This window comes from Chanodichthys erythropterus, chromosome 5 (assembly GCF_024489055.1).
Source record: "Chanodichthys erythropterus isolate Z2021 chromosome 5, ASM2448905v1, whole genome shotgun sequence".
NCBI classification, from domain to species: Eukaryota; Metazoa; Chordata; class Actinopteri; order Cypriniformes; family Xenocyprididae; genus Chanodichthys; species Chanodichthys erythropterus.
Genome location: NC_090225.1, coordinates 36,646,687 through 36,668,534, shown reverse-complemented (window position 1 = coordinate 36,668,534; position 21,848 = coordinate 36,646,687). Strand labels below are relative to the sequence as shown.

Sequence of the window (21,848 nt, the reverse complement as noted above, 5' to 3'; positions counted from 1 at the left end):
TTAATTTCAGATATGGTGGAAAGGAAACTGTGGTGGACATGGAATTTTAGGAAAATGACAAAATTATAAATGTATATCCACTGTTGTATTTTGTTTATTACTAGTCAGATTGCAAAAAAAAAAAAAAAAATGTTTTAAGAGAGAAAAGAGAGAAAAAATGCTTAGCCATAAATGTAGGTCTATGCTTTATTAGACAAGATACATGTGTTTTGATTCACATATGGGGCATGTTATGATATATATATATATATATATATATATATATATATATATATATATATATATATATATATATACAAATCCAAACTGATGCACAAAATTGAATGTGCCATGTTACATATGATTCTTGTCATGGGGTTTAAGTTTGTTCAGGATGGCCTCTCATGTGTCTATTTATGTCCAAACAAAGAAGCATTGTCCACAGGTCTGATTTCTATTGGCAGTCGCCGACAGTAATTTCTAATGCACTAAGTATATGAACATCGACGCTGGCATTTTGGGGGTGGAATGAAGTAAGCTTTAAGACCCTCAAAGAGCCCTAAATGGCCGCTTCTATTCTTGCAACACAGAGCCTACACACTCATAAACCCTGCACTATCAATGTCTCAAAGGGGCATTCATTTTCTTCCTACTGGTGATGTCATCATTTGGAGTCACACCACATGCTAGACTCGTGTGAGGCCATAGTGTGAGCTAGAACATCTTTGACTAATGTCATTGCAGGATGAGAACCAGCCTCAGGGAAATGTCCTGATGTCGAAACAACATCACCATTCATCCTCCAGCAGACATCACTCATCTAATTTTTGTGTCTGAAACAAAAAGACACAGTTTAAAATGAATTGCATTAAATGGAGTTTTCGAAAGTTTATGCCGTTCTTTACCATTTAAGTATTTTTTTTTTAGAAAGACTTTGTGATCATTTGTTATGGAAAATTTGTTTGATCTTATCCCATGGGAATGTTGCACTTCAAGACTTAAATTTGTGCATACGTTAATAAAAATAAATTGATAAAAACATTTCTTGTTCAACTAGTGTTCAGATATGCCTCAGATGCTGATGTTTAAATCAAAAACTGATATTTGAGACAGCTTTTCTCCAAACCTGAGGACAGTGGCCTAGCCTTTCAGTCGCTTGTAAATCTGAAGTGGTGTGAACTGAGCAAACATACTTTGGTTATGTGCGCAATAATGAGCATAAATAAAGGGATGTAAACAACATCAACATGTTGTGTTATAAGTGAAAGTTGATGAATAAAAGTATTTGCAATAATGGTGTTTTTATTTCAAGTGGTCATTTTATAGACTTTATGTCTCGTCACTATAGCCTACATAAAGATATATTTTCTTTATCTTTTTTACGTTTTTACATTATTTACATTGAAGATTTGAGATGAGATATGTATGTATGCCCATATATAATTCACTTGTATTAACGAATTAATCAAGCACTCTACTCAAACGATGCTTACAGTTTGAAAGGGAAAGCAATGCACCTCAACGGTCAGAAAGAACACTTGTATAAGGACACTGCCACCTACTGGATTTAAAGACTCACTTAATATGATTTAAAGGGATAGTTCACCAAAAAAAAAAAAAAAAAAAAAAAAAATGAAAATCCTGTCATCATTTACTCACCCTCAAGTTGTTCAAAACCTGTATGAAATTACTTCTTCGGCTGAACACAAAAGAATATATTTTGAAGAATATGGGTATGGCCCCATTGGAAATATGGGGGAAAAAATACTATGGAAGTCAAACTGTTTAGATACCCATATGCTTCAAAATATCTTCTTTTGTGTTCAGCCGAAGAAGTAATTTCATACAGGTTTGGAACAACTTGAGGGATGATGACAGAATTTTCTTTTTTTGTTTGAACTATCCTTTTAATCTTAATCGTAATGATAAAAGTTGTTTAAATGACAAACAGGCAGAGCGCATCAGACACCTTTTATAATAACCCAGAGCAAAAACTTTTTCCTAAATAAAATGTTCTGCACTTTGGAGCAGCTCAAGACAACATAAAGAGCAACAGGGAAGCATTTGTAAAACATTTGTAGGATTATGTGCTTTCATATGCGTCATTGAAGGCACATTTAAATGAACGATGCAACACTGATCAGCACACATTACTTATAATTCCTTCATTATACTTATTCCATATCTATATATATATATATTTTTTTTTATCATAAAGCACCAAGCCTGTTGCTGTAATGGAAATTCCATCCACGAGATGGCGCTTTGCTTGACTATTGATGATAAGGTGGACCTCAATATGTCACATTTTCAACTTCAAAGTTGTCCTCAGCTGACAAAAGTCTGTCTTCAGACCAAGTGTTACACATTTTATTACACATTTTTAATGTTATGTAGCGACATAATATACAAAAACATCACCATCTAGTTGAAGTAATCTAGTTTTTGTCTTGCAATTACTGTAAAAACGTTTTTTCATCATTATGTCATAACATTTTTGTTTGCATTTAACTTGCTGTAATAACTCCTGTCATTTTTACTCGACTTTGCATTTTCAACTCGATTTTGTTCATTAATAAAAGTGGTTGGAAAAAACGGGTTGATTACCAGTGGAGTTGCCACAGTACGCAATGTAAACATCCATGTGCAAGATGTGGATAACACCAATAAACACCGATACGAAATTATTATAGAAATGGCTTTAGCATTATGGGTAGACCAATCCGTTCAAATAATCATTAATGATATATTAAAATAGAAGTATTCAGTTATAACTAAGAATATGTCACAGAGGGTCTTCACACGGTCTGTCGTTGTCTGCATTGCATAACTTGAGCAGGGTGCATTATTCACATTTGGTATTCACATCCACGCTTCATCTTTACAGCCCTGTGGATGATGCTTGACCAGAAGCAGCAGCAGCAGCAGCAGCGGGTCCAGCAGGGCCGCTCCAGTGCCGCACTCACTCAGCCCTCTCCGCGCACTAACTGACGTGTTTTGCGCATTTCCTGGACCAGCCTTCACACACACAGTAAGGAGAAAAAGAGGCAGGTCTGCAGGAAACTGAGTACCGACGGTCAAACAAGGACCCTGGGAGAAGCAAGTGAGTACAGAGCCCTTGAAAACACTCGTTCACGTTCTCCAGTCTGGGGGGAATCGAAAGACGCTTTGCGGGGAGAACTTTCCTCCCAATGCGCGGAGGAGACACATCCAGCAGCGCTCCAGCCAGACGAGGGAACAGGCTCACCCTGAGGAGATCCAGCATATATATCTGGCATATTTTGAGGTGTGGAATGCTGGTCGTATCGGTGCTGATACACTGTAGCTCTCCTTTTTCGCTCCAACTTGCTTTGCTGACTGCCTACAGGGGTGTTTGGACAGCTTCAAAATCACATACAGGTTGTCCGTAGGTCATAGCAATACGTTCTCTTTCTGTCTGGACCTTCTACACTTTGCATGCAGATCCACGAGGACGACGAAGGACATTTACGTTGTTTTATAAGGAGCAACAATCCTGTAAACAAACCGGTGGACCGTATTATACACTGGTTGAATAATTAACCAGGCGCTGAAGTGCAATATTGTTACTAAATCTTTCGAAAGTGGCCATGGTGGTTTTTAACGGTCTGCTGAAGATTAAGATCTGCGAGGCTTTGGACCTGAAGCCCACAGCCTGGTCTTTGAGACACGCCGTCGGCCCCAAGACACAAACCTTCCTGCTGGACACGTACATCGCCCTCAACGTAGATGATTTTCGCGTGGGTCAGACCTCGACCAAGCAGAAGACCAACAGTCCCGTCTGGCACGATGAGTTTGTGACGGAGGTGCACGACGGCCGGAAGATCGAGCTGTCGGTGTTTCATGATGCGCCGATTGGCTACGACGACTTTGTAGCCAACTGCACCATTCAGTTCGAGGAATTGCTGCATAACGACAGTAAACACTTCGAGGACTGGGTAATGTCTTTTTTTTTTTTTTTTTTTTTTTTTTTTTGGGTGCGAATTATGGAAGGTACCCCCAAACCATGTTGGAACCATTTAATGGTCACTGTGATTTGGAACACGGTTAAAAGAATTGGCGTCCATGTTCCAAAACACAGTCAAGATGTTTTTGTTTTCAGTTGAAAGTAAAAGGTCGTAGGGTGAAGTCTTAAGAGTTCTTTTTTTTTTTTTCATACGGGTATGCATTTCAGTGTTTATAAACATTTCAGTAACTACAAAAGTTAGGTTACAAGTTGACCAGAGGGGCGTATCAGCTGTCTTCAAATAGATGCTAGCAAACAGAATTTGCTTTAAACTGAGGAGGTAACCACAGCAACCGTACGCTGCTCCAGCTTTCAGTTGCGACCAGTATGTCGACACTGGACAAAACATGAGAAGTTCTGTCAGTTTTTTAAATGAATGATTTAGTTACATCTTAGGAACATCACCAAAAATATCAGTGTTTTGACTGTTCTAGTGGGGCCAAATGACAGTTTTTCGTTGCGCGAGACAGATTACGTCTCAAAATACCTGTAAAATTCCTTTTTTAGACGTCACTTTATTGTTGTCATAGTGAGATGTTTTATTGCCTTGGGTAGACAACCTCAGTGTTCAAAATAAACCTCCCCACCAAAATGAGAACACATTTATCTTCTCTTGAATGTTCTCTTCACATCATTCGTGTCATGCGCCAGCAGCAGGTGTGTGTTGCTTTCCTCTTCCTCTGATGCCACCTGCATAATTTCTGCAGCAAAGGCCTCAGATGAATGCTCAGATAACCCCGGTTGCATAGAGACGGTGAAAGAGGTTGGCTGCCTGTCATAAATATTTCTGCAGCTGCAAAGAGCCATGCAGTCATCATTAATGCAGACATATGTTAATATGATGCCAAATGGTCAGAGAACTCTTTGAATCTGTTTAGGTTAGGACAGTATTTGTAAATCTGATATTTTGTAACATTTTGTACCCACACATAGGCCTAAACTGTAAAATGTTTTGTCGGGTAACTTTAACATTTCTTAATTACGTGATTAAAATGTAATTAAATTAAATCAAATTATTAAAAATAATTAAATAACTTCATATAACTTAACTGAGCTGACTATATAAGATTATATTAGATTTACATTTAAGCTATGGAAGTCAAAAATGTATGAATCAGAGCAAACCTTTTGTGATACTTTCATAGAAACACTAACCATTAACCATCATAAAGCCACTAGCTGCCATATAGATTCAGACCATGAGAGTATCACAATATGACTGAAATATATAGTAGCCAACATTTTTCAATTCAATCTGTATTTGATTGTCATTGGCAAACACGATGAGCATCACCATATCCTGGCTGCCCTGTCTAAATGTTTTGATTTCAGTTGAAACAATGAATTGTACCAGAGTAATAGAATATCAATGAACAATATACTAGGTAATATAGGGTAACAGTGTCTTTGTTACACTACATGTACTTACTGTAGCAACAACAGTAATTATGCATATTTACATGCAGCTAACCCCAAACCAAAGCATAATCCGAACCCTTTCCCTTTAGTAAGTACTTGTTAATTAATATTACTCAGTACTTAAATATATAATTACACTAACAAGGACACCTTAAAATAAAGTGTAACCTAATCTAGTTGTATATCATTAAATACTGTAGAACAAACTAGATCTGTTGAATAAAAGTTTATATGTACAGCATCAGTCTTGGTCCGTTTAAAGGGATAGTTCACCCAAAAATGAAAACTCATGCTGTTCCAAACCCATAAGATTTTAGTTCTTATGGCATCTTATAGCATCTTGGAACACAAACGAAGATCTTATTGATGAAATCTGAGAAATCTGTCCCTCCATAGACAGCTATGCAACTACCACTTTGAGGCTCAATTGCTTTATACGATGAACAGATTTAATTTAGGCTTTTATTCACATATAAACATTGATCAGCGAACATGAACCGAAGCTCAACCGAACCTGCTTGACGCGCGAGAACAAACCTCTTGAGGAAGCTCAAACATGCTGCGTAAAACACACGAGAATGAACCTCATTGGTTCTCGCACGCACCAAGCAAACATGCTTGAGCTTCCGTTTACCACAACTGATGTGTGTCAATGAATGTTTATATGCAAATATAAGCCTTAATTCAAACTGTTCATCATATAAAGTGATCGTGTCTCTTCAGAAAATTTGTACTAAATCGTTCAATACACATGGATTAGTTTTACAGTTTCTTTATGAACATATTGAAGCGTTAAAGTGTCGGTTGCGTAGTTGTCAATGGAGGAACTGAAAGCTCTCAGATTTCATCAAAAAGATCTTTATTTGTTTTCCGAAGATGAACGAAAGTCTTACAGGGTTGGGAATGACATGAGGTTGAGTAATTAAATGACATAATTTTCATTTATGGGACAAATGTCCTAAAAGGGGGCCCCTGGTATGGCAGATGTGCAGTAGATGACTTGGCCACCGACTCAGAGCGACCCTAGAAACTGCTCTGCTCTTTGTAGTCTAACACAGACGGATATGTGAATTATTGATGTGCCATCATAAGCTCCGTTGTGGTGGTAAGAAGTGCAGTGCCAATACAATCGCCTGCTTTTATGTTTCCATCTCAGATTGGATTGCTGAATGATTGGCCACTATTATTGAAGACAGAGAGCTTTATAAGTCTGTGTGCAGAATCTCCTGATCTGATCTATTTACACAAGCACATGGGTTCACATATATACAGAGATGTTGCCTGAAATAAGAGTTGAAATATAAACATGAATATAAATGCTTGTTTACACAGATTACTACAGATGGATAGACCGATATAAACAGATTAAAAACAATGAGATGAAAATCTTCATATGTTCCATTTCAATGCTGACAGCTCTCTAATAATGCTCTATTGAGCTGTGTTGCTGTACCGGCTACACATGCAGCATCCTATGCTTCAGCAAAATCTGTTCTCACACAAGTACTTTTTGATACTTTTCGAGGAACCCATTGATTTTCTCCTCTGTATTTATATGAAGTTTGTTGACAAATGAAAAGTTTAGGTTAGAGCTCACAGAGTAGCTGGTATGACAAACAAGTAACCTGTGGCCGGTTGCACCAGTTCTAAGTTACAACTTACCCTAGTTGGGGCTAACACAATGACTAATTTACAACTTACACATCAGAGCTTTGTACCATTGAAAGCATTTGACATTAACCACATGTATATAGTATGCATGCAGGAATGACAGCTGGAAGAAAATGTCTGATCTACTGAATTACATAATCGAGATCAAGTTTTGTGTGAATTCAATCCCTTAGACATATATGAGGATGTTCACGTGAAAAAAACCAAAAAAACCCAACAACGATCTAAACTGTGTATTTTATAATGTATTTATTTAAAAATGTTAATAAATAAATGTCAAATTTATTTATTTTCCATACAACATTTAAATATATTCTTTATTGTATTTCATGATTATTAAGGCCATTACAATAACACCATTAGTTAACTGCTTTAGTTAGCACGAATTAAGAATGAACAATATACAGCATTTATTAAACTTCTAACATTTACTAATACATCATTAAAATCATTAAAACATGAACAAACTGTGAACCAATGAACTGGATTTTTTGTAACTGACATTAACAAAGATTAATAAATACTGTAACAAATGTATTGTTGTTAGTTCATGTTAGTTAATGCATTAACAAATGTTAAAGTCCCCCTGAAATCAAAATTTAATTATTTTTTTTAGCTTTTAGTATTAATATGTTAGCCTTAAGGTTATGAATAAGCTGGTGTGTTCCAAAACACTGACAAAGTTCGCATTTAGGAGATTTAAGCATTCAAAACTTACAGTCTCTCACTTCTGCTAAAATAAATCACAGATTTTCATGACATCACCGCACACTTCAGCTTCTCATCAAATCTTTTGTCCAATCAAAAGCTCTCTACAATCTGAAGTCCCACCCCTCCTACACTATAAACAGACTGAAATCGATAATTTTTTCCACACTTTTACTAGTTTCTATATGGTGAATAGCACATATAGAGGATAGGGAATGATTCAGACAGTGTGAATATGCTTTCCATCGAAGCGAATGAAGTCCGTTTTCACATTAGTTTCACTTGAACCGCCGCAGAGTGAGCAGTCTGCTCTGGTCCAGAGACACGAGAGCACAGAGTGGATCATATGCGCGAGTCGGCACAGACCACATAACATATTGAACCGTTTGAATTCTGCACAGAATGCTGCATTTTAAAGCGATATAGAGGAGATTAGGAGGAGAAACGGTTAGAGATTAGAAGGAAACCAAAGCTTTATTGAGCTCAGTGGTTCTGGACAAGATATGATATACATGAAACGCAATTGGCTGTTTTAATATGAGGGCGGGGCTGTTCGATATATCCCACCCTGTCTTCCTGTTTCAGTTGAAATTACGTCAACACATTGAATAATGCTGCGCATTCCAAGACACTTCAGTGGGCCAAATGAGACCTGTAAAGTGTTACCACAAAAAGTCACTTAATTTATTAATATAAAACTGAAATGCTCAGCCTTTTTAAGGCTGCTTCGATTAATAAAGGTAAATGTCATATTAAATGATTACACATTACTTTGAAAGCAAATGATGCAACCAAATTAACTAGAGATTTATTTACAAACAAACTAGTAGTGACTGCATCTTAAATAAGACCATTTTAGGTGCAACCCTACCCAAGCCTTTCGTCCTCAGGCAAGCAGGATTCCTGGCAGAGCGTGTCTGTGTGTGTCATAGTGAGTATCTGTCAAGACAGGCAAGTGCCTGATAGTATAAGAGAAAAAGAGCATCAGTCTGTGAGACAGATGTGTGCAGAAGTAGGCTTTGGTCTGGCTCGTGGGAAGCACTTGCGTAATTTGGAAGTAATTTGTGAGAAAGTGTGAGAAAGGTTGTAGAGGTTTGGTCAGACTATGAGAATTACTCAGTCACCTATTTTCCCATGAACCCAATTCATGCACACACTCTCACCTATTTCAAAGACAACTCCTCCCCGGTCGTGCCCGCACTTGCATGCTGTTGGCTTATTCTGTTCTAAAGGGCATGTCAGTGTTATGTTGTTCATCCTAGGCAGCTCATTGCAGGAGCTTTTCATCTCCATTTGCTTTAACCGAGAGCCGCATGGTGGGGCCAGTTGGAGGTGTGAAGGCCGAGGTTTGCCGGCTGTGTAAACTTCAGAATAAGTTAGAGGTTGGGCTGATCCTACACGCCCACCATGTCTGTCTGCATGTCTTTTATCTGCCTTCAGTAGGGTTGTGAACTAAGTTTGGGTATCGCTTGAATTTTAGTGATTCCGATTCTGCTTATCGATCATTTAGATCAAACATTTAGATATCAAACATATTTAGTCATTTTGCAAAACATTCTGTTGCAGCTGAATACCATGAACAAAAATCATCAGAACACACAAGGGACTTTAGCCTATGGTTTTAACAAAAATACCACAGCAAAAACAACTAGCCTAACATAAATTGCAAAAATAATTATAGAAAAGTAAACAGTCAGTAATAAAATAAGACCTAATAAACAAATTAGCAATAGCACAAATAAATACAATTGAACTAGGGCTGCACAATAGTAGAAAAAAACTGACATTGCGATATTTTGTTTTTCTGCGATTTGACTACAATTATACCAGATGACTTGAATAGCTCTATTTGTAAAGAACTAATCATTCTAGAATGATTGGGGATTTTGTAGGGGAGTGCATAGAAAATAATTAACAAATTACAAGCATAGATAAATACAATAAAACAAATATACAAATGAAATAAATAGTGATTTATGTTTTTCAGTCAAGTCTAACAACATTCAGGTACAGAAATTGAATGCATTCACTATATAAGTAAATAAATATTAAATATATAATAAATATAATTAATCTTTGTTAATTAATTTATCTACAAAAGTGATTTTCTCTTTGTATTTGTAGTTTGATTAACATTATTGACACGGACAGCAGCAGGTTTATTAGGCTGCTGTCACTTTAAGACTGAATGCACAGATCCAGTATACTGATACGCATCTGTTTTAGTTATTTACGTTCACTTAAGACATAAGCGACTGTGTTTACGAGGATACTCACTGAGACTCACATTTTGACATAATTTTGTGTATATGTGTCCGTTCAAGAACAAATAGACATGAAAGAGACTGGAATTCGGTGTGCACGTGCTGCATGTACTGCTCTGTGTGCACGTGCAATGTCAAAATTGAGTTCTCTTTCCTGTCTTCTTGTGCTTGAATGGTTTAAAATTGCTTGAATTTTTAAACTGACAGGACCAAAAACCACATGCAAATGATAAACTTTCAGTCTATGATGGTTAAACATTGCAATTAATCTGCAAATCAGATGCGTTTTGAACCGTGGGGCCTGGTCGTATTGATCAAGGGTCAACTGCGGTCCTGCAATGTGACTATTGTGGATTGTGACATTGATGCTGCTAAAACAGTTCCTACATCCCTAAACTGAACAATGTTCAGGTATAGAAATTGAAATCAAATGTAGTCAAATTTAACACTGCATAGTTTTCTTTTTATAAATAAAATAAAGATTCGTCCATACAAAAGTTAAGATCTGTGATTACTTTTTTCTTGTTGTTGGTTTGATTAACAGGGTCATGAAACCCTAAAACACTTTTTTTTTTTTAGATGTAAACAGTTATGTAGAGGCTGTACTCATGTTGTGAAAAATAGTTATTTTTGCATTTTTCAGAGCGATTTCTCAGTCTTCCTGTTTGCTGAGTCGGAGCAACGTCACAAAATCTGACGTCATCGTGTACTTTCGAACATGCTGACGTAGATTCTCTACATATATATTCATGACATAAAGCTCATTCAATCCAATCACTGCACTGTAGTATGCATACGATTATAATTGCAGTATTATGCATGAGGAAGTATCACTTCTCTCGCCTCGGTCTGTTGTCATTCAGAGACATATCGTTGGTGTTCGTTTCCTCAGTGCTACAACACAAGGTGTTTTCCTGCGACGCGACCAGAGCAGAGGTTTGTGTGCATGTGGATTGTTTTGCTGTAATTTACCAGCACAAATGGAAAATATGTTCGTGTGAGATCGCATTACAGCGGAGAATTCAAATGTCACAAAAGTGCTGTTCATTCACCTCTGCCTGCTCTAGCTGCGTTCAAACACGCGAGCCGTATAGGCTATGTTTCCTTCAGCACAACAGCACGTGTTGTTTGTATTTCGCTCGCGATGCGGTCAGAACTGGAGTTTGAATACAAACACATGAAAAATAAGACTGTTATTATGATATACAGGCTGAGCGCGCATATGCTCTGTTTCAGCGCGGAGCTCCGCGATGAGTTTAATAACACTAGCCACGTGGCACATAGCTCATACAGAATAAAGTATCCGTGTTTTAAGTTTTTATTTCACACATTCTCCTGCACCAAAAATTAACCAGCACTGTATAGTTATGCACACATATTTCATCAAGTCTTCTTCAAATGAATTATATGTGCAAACTGGACACATATCTGAACACAACGACACGATTGTTCTAAAAGACTGATTTTGAGACTGCAGTGCTTGTAAATGTAATCAAATTACATATTAAATATTCTTTCGCATTTCTCCCTTGTGTTTGGGAATTTGTTGTCATTCTCTCTGTGCTCATATATTAATATTCATTATTCTGTATAATGAGTGTGTTCTATGTCTGTGCTTCATTGGTTGTTCTCTCCCCTCTTCCCCCCCCTCTACACTCCCACTTTTCCAGAGCTTTACATGCCCATTTTCACAGACTTTTTGAAACTCAGAGGTGTGAACGACCAGGGTAAAACAGGGGGGTTTCATGACCCTTTAATGACACATTAATGTAATATTAAGACGAATGCACAGATCCAATATACTGTTACACATTTTCTTTCTCCTCTGTCTACGTTCAACTTAAGACAAAACCAACTGTTTACAAGGATATTTTGGAATACACACAGGAATCGATAAGTGAAATCGAAATGCGAATGGTTCTTGGAAATGTCTTATCGAATAGCTCTTGGAAATTTGGAACCTGTTGTAAAATGGAGCTGGTTCTCGATACCCAATTAACTGAAAACTGATTCTTATTCAGAACTGGTTAAGGCTGCATGATAATGGTTAAACTGATAATTGCAATTATTTTGCTCAAAAATTATAACCACATTTTTTGTCATTTGAGACATTTCTTTTTACATTTCATCAGAATTATTGCACTTTCATGTAAGCACAAATCAAGAGAGCATCAACTCATACACATAGTTTATTTTTCCTCATTTAGTTTCCTGATTTATTATGTTTATCTTATACATTTACCCTGCTGAGAAATTAAGTAAGAACCAGCATGAATTCCATGTTGGTCCAGGCTTGTTTATGCTGGTTAGAGCTGGTATAGTGCAGGGCTAGCAGAAATCTTAACCATGAGCTCTAGATCTGGTTACATTTCTAACACTGATTAATCAGCATTCAGTTGTGTAGTACGTGCACCAACATGACAGAAAACAAGAGACTAGGAGTCTTTATGTGTGTGCTAGGCTTTAGAAGAGCAACTTGATTTTAAACCATATCTTGGCCTGACACTTTAGAGGATGGGCTGACTGGTAGACACTCACTATTTTTTTTTTTTTTTTATCTCAAAGCTCCAAGTAAATTAAAGGACGGGGAAGTACACTGTTAAACTTAGAAAGAAATTACTTTTTTCCTTGAGATAGATTAAATGGCTATAGGTATGCCTTAACTAGCCTTAACCAGAAATGCCTACGAGTGTGTCCTCGTCTACAAGCCGCTGCATGTGTGATGTATAATTATGAACATTCTTGTTGCATAAAGGTGCATAAATGTCTTTTTATTCCGGCTACATTCCTGTGGGCGAAGAGGAAAGGCTGTGTGTTTTGGCGCTGATTAAGTTTTGTAGATAATAAGCCTTTGAAGTTTTACTTTTATGATTCTCTCTCATCCATCTCTCTTTTACTGCTTTGTCATATTTTATTGTATCTCTTGGATTGTAATGTGTGCTGTGGCAAAAGTAGAGGACTATAATGTCTTTGAAACATTTAAATTGAAATTATTGTTTCATGTAAGGAACACAGCTGACACTTCTAAAATTGCAAACACTTTCTTTTGTGGAAGATTGAATATTAAATAAATGAGCATTTGGTTGGGTGAATTCAAAACAGTGAATAAATGATGACACTAAAGGTAAATTCGGCTAGTGATGGGAGAAAAGATACTTTAAATGAATTGAACCAGTTGCTTCGCAAAATGATTGACTTGCTGAATTCAGAACTGCATACTACTCATACTACTTTTACTATATCTTTAAGAGCAGTATGCTATGTGGTTCCGAATTCAGAAACTGTTTCGAAGCTCTTGAAACACCTGAAGACCCCTGCTGGTCAGAATGTTGTAAATGCAATGAAAAGTCAACCCAAACAAAAAAACATACACTAATCAATTGGAAACGTTTTATTGAAAGGGTAATCTATTTAAATAATCGAATAGCATTAAATATGTAGTATATAATATGTGTTATTTTTTGGCTGCCCGACTAAAGAGTTTTCTAGTCAACTAGTAGTCATTCTTTTTTAAGCCATTAGTCAACTAGTCACACATTTATGATATTAATTTAATTACTTAAATATATATTGGGGGGTGGCATCGGAAAATGGTTTGAGTTTCAAGGCTGAAAAAGAATATTATATGTAACATTGTTCTACATTACAGAGAAATACTAAACCATAATAATGAGCTTTTAAAATATAAATTAAGCACATATAGATAAATTAAGGTGCCTATAGAGAGAAATGTTAAGTTAAACATCATGCAGTAAGCGTTAGGGGTGTAACGATACGCTCAGGTCATGATACGGTACGTATCTCGATACGGAGTTCACGATACAATACGTATCACGATACTTTGAACAAAATGAAACTAAAATTAAAACAAGATTTATTAAAAAAACATTAACAAATTTCAATAATTTTCCTTGTTGTACATACAAGATCACATTTCAATAAAATTAAATAAATATAAATTTTTTATAAAAACCTTCTGTATTCAAATCAACAGTTGAATAGGGCTGTCTGTCACTGAAAAAAAATGTTAAATTTAACATGAACTTAGAATTATGAATAGGGGCCGTTCACATATCGCGTCTAAAAACACATGGAAGGCGCGGCCGCACCGCTTCTCCTTCTTTCCAAAACGCTTGCGCTCCCGTGGCGTCAGTCGTTGCTATGCAACCATGAACTGAGCTCTCCAAGAGGATCAGGATGTTTCTGCAAAGGATAAATGATTTCTAGCCCTTGCATTAGTTTTACTACGAGATATATTGATGGAGATAAGATATAAAACCACCCTGTACAGCTATGATCAGCTGTTCGGCTGAGCTTTTGATGTTTTGTTACGGAAAGGCCATAGCTGATCGGTTGATTCTTGTCACACGACCTGCGGTGCGCTTGCGGCATTCTGAGAAGTTGAGAATTGCATGCGCGTCGATCCCATTATGAGCGCGCCTGCCGCGCGGCTACATTTGAAAATAATAACTGACTTGCACGCGGGAAAGATGCAATATGTGAACGGCCCCACAGAACTTCTTAAAGCAAAGCATCGCAAGCGTCTTTTGCTTTTCTGTGAGCACAGCTGTTGCTGTGCACTGCGGTGAAAGAAAGCCACGACTTTTCTCACGCGACCATGCAAGAGACTGACATGAGAAACGTTTAAACCTGCTTGCAAGATTCAATGTGTGCCCGAAACACTTACTGAACTAGAGAGCTGATTGAGACACACCATCTATGATAAAAAGTTACACCCCTAATACTTATAGTAATTTAAAAATGTGGTAGCATTGGATCTGGACAGGAAGGATAAGTCTGGGAGTTGGAAGGGGTGTGTCGCGATTCTGCCTTCTCACATCGCGATACAGGTTCGTGGACCTGCGTATCGCGATTTCGGTTTCATATCGCATATCGTTATAGCCCTAGTAAGCGTGGTACTAATTTGCTTCCACGTTCCACACGAATACTTGGACATGCGCCTAATAATATCGCACATTTATCTAGGTTAACAAAAACGTTGGTTAACCATGGTTAGCCATGGTTAACGTTAGGCTTCTACTGACAAGTTTCAAATGATAAGTCATTTTTGAAGTCAATGAATTATAGGAGAACATTTCAATTTCCTGCCCAACATAATTACCACATAGACCAGCCATGTTAAAGATCTGTCCATCACGGACTTCGCAACTTCTTGTGAAGGTTTTTTTTTTTTTCAACCAAAATTTGGTTTACAAACCTCTTTTCATCGACTAACATTTAGTGGTCATGATACATGGGGCAACTTTTTGAGCAACGTTGTTGGGCAATGTAGCTGAGCGATGTTGATTGGGCACTTTCCCATTGAGAATGGGCAACAAATTTTGATCTAAAGTATCCAGAGAGAATTTGTTCCCCATTCTCAATGGGAAAGTGCCCAAGCAACATTGCTTGGCAACATTGCCCAACAACGTTGTGAGAACAACTATTTCTACCTGATAAAATATTTTAGAGCTTGACGTAACTAGAGACATATATTTGTTATAAAAAAATAATCAAATGATAAGAAATATTTAGATTTTTAGTTGTTTTACCTTATTTTCATTCCTGTTTTGTCCCCCTAGTGGGCCCCGGCCTGATTTAAATAACCTTTAAACCACTATAAAGCACCTTCTGTGCAATGGAAAAGTTCAAGGTCATTCATGGAACCATATATGCCATTAAAGAACTTATTTCTAAAGGCCGCGATATATACACAGTGAAGTTCTTTTTCGTTCTTTGTTTAGGGGTAAAACGAAGTTCGAAATATGTGAGCATCAATATACTGTTATCGAACATCTGATGCTGCCCACTCTCTGCAAACTCTGCAATTCGGCACGTTTATTTATATAGCACACTTTATACAATAGATAGATTTTAAATCAAGCAGCTTTACCGTATTAAACAGTAAAAACAGTGTCAGTGTCTCATTTCATTATAAGTACAACTTCATTTTCTTCTATAAAACAGCTCTCCAATGTATTCATGTTTTCACTCGTGGACTTCTGACCTCCACAGACTGAACAGGAGAAATTGGTAGCACAAAGGTGTTTACTAGCTGTTTTAAACTTCCAAAACGAACTCCAAATGAAGTTAATTTTGGCCTAATTTTGTTCAAAATGAGGTCACATCAGTTTGTTCTTCAGTTTCACAGGAAGTATATACAAACCTTATTCCAAAAAAGTTGGGACACTGTACAAATTGTGAATAAAAAAGGAATGCAATAATTTACATATCTCATAAACTTATATTTTATTCACAATATAATATAGATAACATATGAAATGTTGAAAGTGAGACATTTTGAAATGCCATGCCAAATATTGGCTCATTTTGGATTTCATGAGAGCTACACATTACAAAAAATGGGCAGAGGATCACCAATTCCCCCAATGCTGCAGCGAAAAATAGTGGAGCATATCAGAAAGGAGTTTCTCAGAAAAAAAATTGCAAAGAGTTTGAAGTTATCATCATCTGCAGTGCATAATATCATCCAAAGATTCAGAGAATCTGGAATGTCTGTGCATAAGGGTCAAGGCCGGAAAACCATACTGGTTGCCCGTGATCTTTGGGCCCTTAGACGGCACTGCATCACATACAGGAATGCTACCGTAATGGAAATCACAACATGGGCTCAGGAATACTTCCAGAAAACATTGTCGGTAAACACAATCCACCGTGCCATTTGCCGTTGCCAGCTAAAACTCTATAGGTCAAAAAAGAAGCCATATCTAAACATGATCCAGAAGGGCAGGTGCTTTCTCTGGGCCAAGGATCATTTAAAGTGGACTGTGGCAAAGTGGAAAACTGTTCTGTAATCAAAATTTGAAGTTCTTTTTGAAAAAATTTGGAACGCCATGTCATCCCGTCTAAAGAGGACAAGGACAACCCAAGTTGTTATCAGCGCTCAGTTCAGAAGCCTGCATCTCTGATGGTATGGGGTTGCATGAGTGTGTGTGGCATGGGCAGCTTACATCTGGAAAGGCACCATCAATGCTGAAAGGTATATCCAAGTTCTAGAACAACATATGCTCCCATCCAGACATCATCCCTTTCAGGGAAGACCTTGCATTTTCCAACATGACAATGCCAGACCACATACTGTGTCAATTACAACATCATGGCTGCGTAGGTACTGAAATGGCCAGCCTGCAGTCCAGATCTTTCACCCATAGAAAACATTTGGCACATCATAAAGAGGAAGGTGCGACAAAGAAGACCTAAGACAGTTGAGCAACTAGAAGCCTGTATTAGACAAGAATGGGACAACATTCCTATTCCTAAACTTAAGCAACTTGTCTCCTCAGTCCTCAGACGTTTGCAGAATGTTATAAAAGGAAGAGGAGATGCCACACAGTGGTAAACATGGCCTTGTCTGAACTTTTTTGAGATGTGTTGATGCCATGAAATTTAAAATCAACTTATTTTTCCCTTAAAATGATACATTTTCTCAGTTTAAACATTTGATATGTCATCTACACTGCGTTCCAAATTATTATGCAAGAGACAAATCAGTAAGATTTCTGTACAATAAACATTCAGATTTTAGTTTTTCTAAGAAAATGTTTGTTCGTTTATTTATCCGTCTTTTTAGATAACTGGTATCAATCTCAGAGAAAATAATTTGCCAGATCTATGGAAACCCTACTTAGAGGTTGTTCCACATTATTAAGCAAGTCACAGTTCTCATGCAATATGGGGACGAAGAAAGATCTTTCTGAAGATGAAAAGCATGAAATGGTGCAATGTTGTGCAAAAGGCATGAAAACAACTAATATTGTGTGAAACTGAATGGAGAGTATCGAATTATCATAAGATTTGTGTGTGATTTAGAGCACAGCAGAACTCGGTCATATAAAGGCTTATTGAGGAAAGTTCCTATCAAAAAAATTAATTGTATTAAAAGGGCAGCTATAAAAAAGCTAGTGTTGAGCAGCAAACGGGTATTTGAAGCTGCTGGTGTCTCTGGAGTCTCAAGAAGCTCTCCATGTTGTGCATAAAGATGCATTTCAGCCACTCCAAACCAAACCTCACAAAGAGAAACATTTACAGTGGGTTTAGAAATACACAAAGACTCATTTTTAAATAGTTTTATTCACTGACTAATGCCGTACTACAATGGATGGTCTAAATGGATGGATTTCTGGATGGTTGGTGAATGGCCACCACTTTCCAACAAGACTGCGACGTCAGCAAGGAGCTAGTGGGTGATAATTTGGGCTGGAATACTGGGAAGTGAGATGGAGGGCATTAAAATGACTTTTGCAAGATATGTGGAGTTCATAACTGGACATTTTCAGCTTTGGTATAAAAAGGAGGATAGTGCATAGTACAATGAACTATTGTACAATGCACTATGCACTATCCCATGCTGCAAAAAACACCACAGCAATAAAACTGTTTGAAAATGTATTTCTACACCCACTGTAAAGGTTTCTCTTTGTGAGGTTTGGTTAGTGGTGTCTAAAATGCATCTTTACGCACAACTGCCTGCCTGCATGGAGAGCTTCTTGAGACTCAAGAGACACCAGAAGCTTCAAATACCTGTTCGCTGCTCAACACTGGCTTTTTTTTATAGCTACCCTTTTAATACAATACATTTTTTTGATAGGAACTTTCATTAATAAGCCTTTATCTGACCGAGTTCTGCTGTGCTCTAAATCACTCACAAATCTTATGATAATTTGATAATCTCCATTCAGTTTCACACAATATTAATTGTTTTCATGCCTTTTGCACAACATTGCACCATTTCATGCTTTTCATCTTCAGAAAGATCTTTCTTCCTCTCCATATTGCATGAGAACTGTGACTTGCTTAATAATGTGGAACAACCTCTAAGTAGGGTTTCCATAGATCTGGCAAATTATTTTGTCTGAGATTGATACCAGTTATCTAAAAAGACATGGATAAATAAACGAACAAACATTTTCTTAGAAAAACTAAAATCTGAATGTTTATTGTACTAAAATCTTACTGATATGTCACTTGCATAATACTTTGGAACGCAGTGTATGTTGTATTCTGAATAAAATATTTAAATTTGAAACTTCCACATCATTGCATTCTGTTTTTATTCACAATTTGTACAGTGTCCCAACTTTTTTGGAATTGGGTTTGTAGCGCAGTGGCAAACCATTGTCATTTCAAAATGTTTTGAAACGTATGTCGTAACGAATCCTCATTCACAAAGCAGTATTTCGAAAGCATCCCATCACTAATTATGAAATTTCAGAACTTTTTGAGAGCGAATTGCCATTGTCACTCCATTAAAAAACCTGTGTAAAGAGCATATTTAAGCACTCAAAAGTGGAATACAACGGCATTTAGCTGCATCATGTTTGTGGTCAGAAATTAAAGTACCAACACTTAACCCTATGCCTGTACAGAGATTCATTCAGCTCAATATCATTTCCAGTGTGAAGTGTGGAGGTAAGATCTTTCTAAAGTGTGTCATTTCTGTACTCACTTGTAATCTGTTTTGATAGTGCCATAATGTTAGCAGTTTTTGTTGAATTAACCTATGATTGGAATACTTCACCTTTAATGGTCAACATCCCATGTTTTATCCAGTCGTTAACAAATGATGGTTAATTGTTGATTAGCCAAATTACTACCTTCAAATAGAGAAGCATTTTTCTGTTTTTGCTCAACTGCACATGTACCTGTTATAATGTTAGTAATTAAGAGGCAATGGCTCAAAATAAGTTGGAGTGCAATCCAGCTATCAAAAAGATGGCCTTATTTGACCTTCTCTCCCATTGTCTAACCATGGTCTGTCATTATCATGGACTCCAGTTTTTCCCTCTTAACCATTAACTCCCCTCTTAACTGTCATTATTTCTCTTTATTTATTTATTTTTTTTTCAGCTTTCAACTGCGTCAATGCAGTTATTCTCTCATGTTCCCCTGACATTTGATTGGTTGCACTGCTAAATCAGTATATCAATCAGCAACTCATTAGTGTCTACAAATATCAGCAAGTATTGTTTTACTTCTCTGCTTTTTTTTTTTTTTCGCTCAAATTTGCTTGTTCATTTATTTGTTCATTCATTAGTTAATTTAGTTTGTTCGATTTTTTTGGGCTGTTCAATCTGGTTGTGCTTGTTTTGTTCATTAATTTGTTTGCTTGTTTGTTCATTAAATATGATACAGCTTAATCTACATTGTGTATAATGTGTGAACTGTAAGTAAACTCTTGGAGCGACACAGGAGCAGGTGTTAAGCAATATCACCACAGACAGTGTCACTCCTGAACCTGAAGGATTGGCTTTCCTCAAAGGTTAACCACACAGGATTGTCTCTCTCAGCTCCCGGTTCCTCTACCTTAAGTTGATATGGAACTCTTAACATAACAAGATAGCCTCAAATTTTGGTTTGGTGAACGGTTTTATTGAATCATGTGTAATGAAATTGCGCTTTAGTGTTAGATTTGTCATGAATCAGCTGGGAATCTGTATTTTAAACAGACACACTGGTTTGTTTGTTGTGTGGTTAAGGGACATTACATTACTGATGACATATGTGGGCATTGTCTGCTGGGTGTTGTGGGCAGCAGCAATGGGAGGGAGACATCTATATTCCACTTACCTTCAAGCTTCTGACGTAGATCTGCAGAAAACAATAGTGTCATGGCTGCTTCTCAAAGCTCTTCTCGCTGCCAGACACAACACACCCTCTGCGACGACATACATGCCCTCTGTCTTTGCCCTTAGTGTCTGTTTTAGGATGCTCTTGCTGCAGGAAAGAGCAGCTAACAATGTGAGAACGCTTTTTATAACATGTAAAAATAACTCTTGATGACTAAACTAAATATAAGAAGGAATGACCTGAACATACATACTTTTAAACCGTTCTTGTGTTGTAGATAACTTTTGAAATTAATTACAGTTTCAGTGCCATTAGCTACGTTTACATTGACACCTTTTGTTTCAATCGGAATGAAATCATGTGCGCATGTCACACAAGCTTGAAATCAGAGTAGATCTTTTGACATGCACACAATGCATGAATATTCAGGGTTTCTTGCTGTTGCCACTTGCTAAGCTTTCCCCATACCATTGCTTTTTTCTTTATTTTGCAGACTTAATATTTATTTATTTAAGGGGGGCGATGAACACATGAAGCTTTGTGTCATGCTACTATTTATCGAGGAGTAAAAACGCTCCTTCCCACACCCAAATCCAGGCATCTGTGGATGAGAGTCCGAAGCAAGGACTAGTGGAACAATGTTATCCTGCACCACTTTACACAAGATGAGTGGAAGGAGAAATTTTAGAATGTCATTTATGACACTATATTCAACAACAACAGTTTGTTTCTGTACGTCATACATCATTTCACCATTTCTACATTTTATATAATGATCTAGTTGTCTTTTGCAAAAAATTTGCAAGTTTGTGAATGCGACAGTAATGTTCCATATAATAAATAACCATGTGGTAATGCTTAATTTTAAATAGTCCAGTGAATTGGCCTTACAAATGAAAGGCACTGTTGATTATTTTGTCTTTTTATTTAGAACTAGATGGACACAAACAAAAAGATATGATTATATATAACAAATGAAAGTGTACAAATGTAAAAATATGTAAAGATATTTTCCATTCTAAAATCTGATTGTATGAGACACATTTGAAGCTGTTCTAAAATAGCTGATATAAAGATCACTTTTGATGAAGTCTGGTAGTGGTATTGTATCTGGGCAATTGTGTTATGTTGGTGTCATGTGTTGATCACACAGCAGTGGTCTGGTATTTATATCCTTAAAATGCCACTGCATTAAG

At 37.0% G+C, this 21,848-nt stretch overlaps 1 protein-coding gene across 1 annotated transcript in view; it reads left to right on the top strand.

Moving 5' to 3' along the window:
* The first annotated feature begins 3,001 nt into the window (after positions 1-3,001).
* prkceb (protein kinase C, epsilon b) overlaps positions 3,002-21,848 on the top strand; it is a 140,805-nt gene continuing 121,958 nt past the window's right edge. Inside the window, exon 1 of the mRNA XM_067386994.1 lies at positions 3,002-3,935. Within this exon, the coding sequence (XP_067243095.1) occupies positions 3,588-3,935 (348 nt within the window). The 5' untranslated portion in view covers positions 3,002-3,587. The remainder of the gene's footprint in view (positions 3,936-21,848) is intronic.